This window comes from Nicotiana tomentosiformis, chromosome 2 (genome assembly GCF_000390325.3).
Source record: "Nicotiana tomentosiformis chromosome 2, ASM39032v3, whole genome shotgun sequence".
NCBI lineage: Eukaryota > Viridiplantae > Streptophyta > Magnoliopsida > Solanales > Solanaceae > Nicotiana > Nicotiana tomentosiformis.
The window spans coordinates 30,540,468-30,545,596 of NC_090813.1; the positions used below are offsets into that span (position 1 = coordinate 30,540,468).

A 5,129-nucleotide genomic window follows, 5' to 3' on the forward strand; every position below is an offset into this window, starting at 1 on the left:
AATTATGTGTAAATTAATTCGGATTTGAATTTTGATGGTTCCATTAGCTCTGTTGGGTGATTCTGGACGTAGGAACGTGTCCGGATTGTAATTTCGAGGTCCGTAGTAGAATAAGGCTTGAAATGGCGAAAAGTTAGAATTTTGAAAAGTTTGACCGGGAGTGGACTTTTTGATATCGGGGTCGGATTGCATTTCTGGAAGTTGGAGTAGGTGCGTGGTGTCATTTGTGACTTGTGTGCAAAATTTGAGGTTAATCGGACATGATTTGATAGGTTTCGACGCTGTTTGTAGAATTTGGAAATTTCAAAGTTCATTAGGCTTGAATCCATGTGCAATTCGTGTTTTTGATGTTGTTTGAGGTGATTTGAGGGTTCGACTAAATTCGTATGATATTTTGGGACTTGATGGTATATTTTGTTGAGGTCCCGGAGGCCTCGGGTGAGTTTCGAGTAGTTAACAGATCACTTTTGGACTTAGCTTGATGGCTGAAGATTTGCTCGTGTAATTTTCTGGTTTTCTCTTATGCGTTCGCAAGAGAGGTCTCGCGTTTGCGAAGGGCATCTGTGAGCTAAGGAAGTTTTTTTCTTCGCGTTCGCGAAGAAGAGGACGTGAATGCGAAGGTTTGGACTGTGAATGAATCGCGAACGGGAGATGGGGGACGCGTTCGCGAAGAAGAAATGAGGCAGCTGGGGACCCCGTACTATTGGTCTACGTGCTCGCGAGAGAGAGACCGCGTTCGCGATGAGTAATTTCAGCAAAACTTTGCGTTCGCGAAGGGTTAACTTAAGGTGTCAGTCAGAGTGTTCTACGTCGCGTTCGCGAAGAAGGCGTACCTCGGCAGTATAAAAGATTCAAAAATGAGGGTTTCCGGGATTTTTCCCATTCTAACATTTTTAGCTCGGTTTTGGAGATTTTTGAGAGGATTTTCAAGGGGGTTCTTGAGGTAAGTTCTTTGTGTTCATTTCTATTCAATAATTATGTTTCCCCACTGATTTTTCCACCTAGTTAGTGTGTTTTTGAGGTATAATTTGGGGGTTTGAGGCTAGGGATTTGGAGAGTTAATTTTGGGGATTTGAATGGCCATTTGGTGTCGGATTTTGATGAATTTGGTATGACTAGAGTCGTGAGTGAATGGGTTTTCGAATTTTGTGACTTTGTCGGATTTCGAGATGTGGGCTCGAGGGGGGAGGGGCTTTTGGCCAATTTCAGATTTTGGTTTTTCGTGTTTTTCTTATGGAATTAATTCTTTTAGCTCGTATTAATTGTATTGTATTGCTTGTGGCTAGATTCAGAACATTTGGAGGCCAATTTGCGAGGCAAAGGCGTATTGGAGTAGAGTTTTGGCTCGGATTGAGGTAAGTAATTAACAGTTCGAAATTTGGTCTTGAGGGTATGAAACCCTGGATTATGTGTTATGTGATCTGTTTTGAGGTGACGCACATGCTAGGTGGCGAGCGTGTGGGCGTGCACCGTAGGAATTATGACTTGGTCAAATTCTATGGAATTGTGTAGTTGAATAATCTATTGTTATCTGTACATTCTCCATGTGGTAGAGAAATTGAACCACAAATCATGTTTAGATTATGTGTTGGCACTGTAGGGACCCACAGAGGTCGTGTATATGTTGAACTATCTGCTAAATTGTTGTTTTGTACTCGTTCACAATTTACTTATTTATTTTATTTCAGTCTCTATTGTTCATTATTGATGCATCATATCATTGTTGTTTGGGCTGATTTTCATGATTATTGAGAGCCCCGAGAGACTGGAGAGATTTATGAGTGAGTGGGGAGCCTGATTGCAAGATATTATACTATAGCATGTGAGTTGTCCGTGCAGCGCGTGAGTTGTCCATGCGGATCTATATATTATACTATAACATGTGAGTTGTCCGTGCGGATCCAGATATTATACTATAACACGTGAGTTATCCGTGCGGATCCAGATATTGATACTATAGCACGTGAGTTGTCCGTACAAATTATAGCGCTTGGGCTGAAAGTGCCCCTACGGATTCTGTACACACCCCCAGTGAGCGCAGGTACCTACTGAGTGCGAGTGCCGAGTGCTGAGCTAGTGGAAGGGCTGAGTGACTGTGGTCCTGAGAGGATGCATTTGATTTTATTATTGTTGCACTTCAGCTGTCATATATCACTGTTTTGAAAATTTCTGAGAGATTATTTTATGTTTCTGTTGAACATGACATGAAATTACTGTTTTGGCCTTAAATATTGAACTAGAAAGCATGCCTACCTTATTATGTTGGAAATTACTGTAATCGGACTCAGTTGTGAAGCTCGTCACTAATTTCAGTTCTTTATTTAGTATTGTTACTTGCTGAGTTGGTTGTACTCATACTACACCATCCACCTCGTGTGCAGACCCAGGTACTTCCGGATACGGCGATTGCTAGTTCTCAGAGTTTCATCTGTTGGAGATTATCGAGGTAGCTGCTTGACGTCCGCAGACCTCAACTCTCTTCCCTTTTAGTTTTTGTATTATTCTAGACATTGTTTTTAGCAGTCAGATTTGTTATCATTTAGATGCTCATGTCTCAATGACACCGAATTTTGGGAATGTATTTTTATGTCAGTAATTTGTGAGATTTTCTATGAAATTCAAATATTATATTTTCAAACTTAAAAGAAATTGTGGTTTATTGAAGTTGTCGGTTTGCCTAGTATTGAGATAGGCGCCATCACGACTGGTTAGGATTTTGGGTCGTGACAAGTTGGTATCGGAGCTAGGTTACATAGGTCTCACGAGTCATGAGTAGGTTTAGTAGAGTCTTGCGGATCGGTACAGAGACGTCTGTACTTATCTTTGAGAGGATGTCGAACCCTTAGGAAAATTCACATTCTTGAATTCTTGCCATGCGAATCTATTGATTCTGGTAACTAAACTTCTGTTATTCTATTCTCCCACATATGGTGAGGATACGTACTACTGGATAGGATGGACAGCCACCAGTACAACCAGTCAGGGTCGCGAGAGGTCGAGGTCGCGGTAGAGGTCACGGTAGGGGCAGAGGTACAACTCGTACAACAGCTAGGGCAGCACCTGCAGACCCACCAGTCGTTCCAGCTTAGGAGCAGGTACCAGATACAGTTGAGCCAGTGGGGCCAGCTCAGGCACCAGGTGTGCCCATCGTGATTCCAGGCCTTCAGGAGGCCTTGGCTCAGATTCTGACCGTGTGCACCAGTCTTGCTCAGGCGGTCTCTGTTCCGGCCACAACAGCCACTTCTCAGGCTGGGGGAGGTACTCAGACTCTCACCGCCCACACACCAAAACAGGTGATGCAGGGACTCCAGACACCGGGGGCACTGCCAGCCCAGCCGGTTGTAGCTGTTCAGGCCCATGTGGTTCCTGTTATGACTGATGATGAGCAGCGGAGATTGGAGAGGTTCGAGAGGCTCCAGCCTCCATATTTCAGTGGGGCAGAGTCGGAGGATGCCCAGGGTTTCTTGGACAGGTGTCAGAGGATTCTTCGTACAATGGGTATTCTTGAGACCAATGGGGTCTCGTTCACTAGTTTTCAATTCACTGGGGCTGCCTTCAACTGGTGGGAGTCTTATGAGAGGCGTATGCCAATTGGTTCAGTGCCACTTACATGGCAGGAGTTCTCCATTATCTTCTTAGAGAAGTACGCGCTGCAGGCTTGCAGAGAGGAGCTGCGTAGGCAGTTTGAGTAGTTACATCAGGATGATATGTTCGCGATGCAGTACAAGATGAGGTTTTCTTAGTTGGCCCGTCATGTAGTTTGGATGGTTCCCACTGACAGGGAGAGGATCAGGAGGTTCATTGATGGCCTCACATATCAGCTGCGGTTGCTTATGACTAGAGAGAGGGTATTTGGTGCTACTTTCGATGAGGTTGTTGACATTGCTTGGCAGATAGAGATGGTCCACAACCAGGAGCGGGTTGAGAGGGAGGCCAAAGGGCCTCGTGGATCAGGTGGTTTTAGTGGTGTTTCTTATAGAGGTCAGTTCCACCACGGTAGGGGTCTTACTTATAGGCATGCTCAGACGGCTCGTCCAGTTCACCGTAGTGCATCATCTGGCCATGGTTCACATAGTTCTCAGTAGGGTCACTCATCTCCCAGTGCCCTTCCAGCTTAGAGTTTGTCCAGTGCTCTATCGGTTCCGGGCTCATCTATGCCATGTCCTTCTACCAGTTATCTCGGTGCTCGGGGCTCCCTTCAGTCCCCATCACCAGCACTAGGGAGTTGTTTTGAGTGCGGAGAGTTTGGGCATTTGTGGAGGAAGTGTCCTTGTCGTCAAGGAGGTCCAGCGCAACAGAGGAGTCAGGCTGTGACTTTTGCACCGGTTGCTACACCACCCGCTCAACCAGCTTGGGGTGAGGCCCATTCAGCTAGAGGTCGCCCTAGAGGGAGAGGTCGATCAGGTGGCGGCCAATCTCGATTCTATGCTCTTCCCGCCAGACCAGATGCCATTGCTTCAGATGCAGTGATCATATGTATTGTCTTAGTTTGCCAGAGGGATGCCTATGTATTATTTGACCCTGGTTCCACTTATTCGTATGTATCATCGTATTTTGCTCATTATCTGGATATGCCCTGTGAGTTTGTAGTTTTATCTGTTCGTGTATCTACGCCAATGAGCGATACTATTATTGTGGACCGTGTGTATCGGCCATGTGTGGTAACTATTGGGGGACTGGAGACTAGAGTTGATCTCTTATTGTTTAGTATGGTTGATTTCGATGTAATCTTGGGTATGGATTGGTTGTCTCCATGTCATGCTATTCTGGATTGTCATGCTAAGATCGTGACGTTGGCGATGCCGGTGTTGCCACGTATTGAGTGGTGAGGTTCTCTAGACTATGTTCCCAATATAGTGATTTCATACTTGAAGGCCCATCGGATGGTTGGGAAGGGTTGTCTATCTTATTTGGCCTTTGTGAGGGATGTTAGTGCAACGACCCCTACTATTGATTCCGTTCCGGTTGTGCGAGATTTTTCGGACGTGTTTCCTGCAGACCTGCCGGGCATGCCTCCCTACAGGGATATTGACTTTGGTATTGACATGGTTCTGGGTACTCAGTCCATTTCTATTCCTCCATATCGTATGGCACCAGCTGAGTTAAAAGAATTGAAAGAGCAACTTTAG

The 5,129-nt window shown here is 45.3% G+C and overlaps 1 protein-coding gene across 1 annotated transcript; it reads left to right on the plus strand.

Annotated features, from left to right (window-relative positions):
- The first annotated feature begins 3,764 nt into the window (after positions 1 to 3,764).
- LOC138904552 (uncharacterized) lies at positions 3,765 to 5,129 on the plus strand. Its single transcript, XM_070193056.1, has 4 exons — positions 3,765 to 3,848; positions 3,894 to 4,081; positions 4,175 to 4,661; positions 4,875 to 5,129. Exons 1-4 carry the CDS (start codon positions 3,765 to 3,767, stop codon positions 5,127 to 5,129), a joined length of 1,014 nt encoding a protein of 337 aa, XP_070049157.1.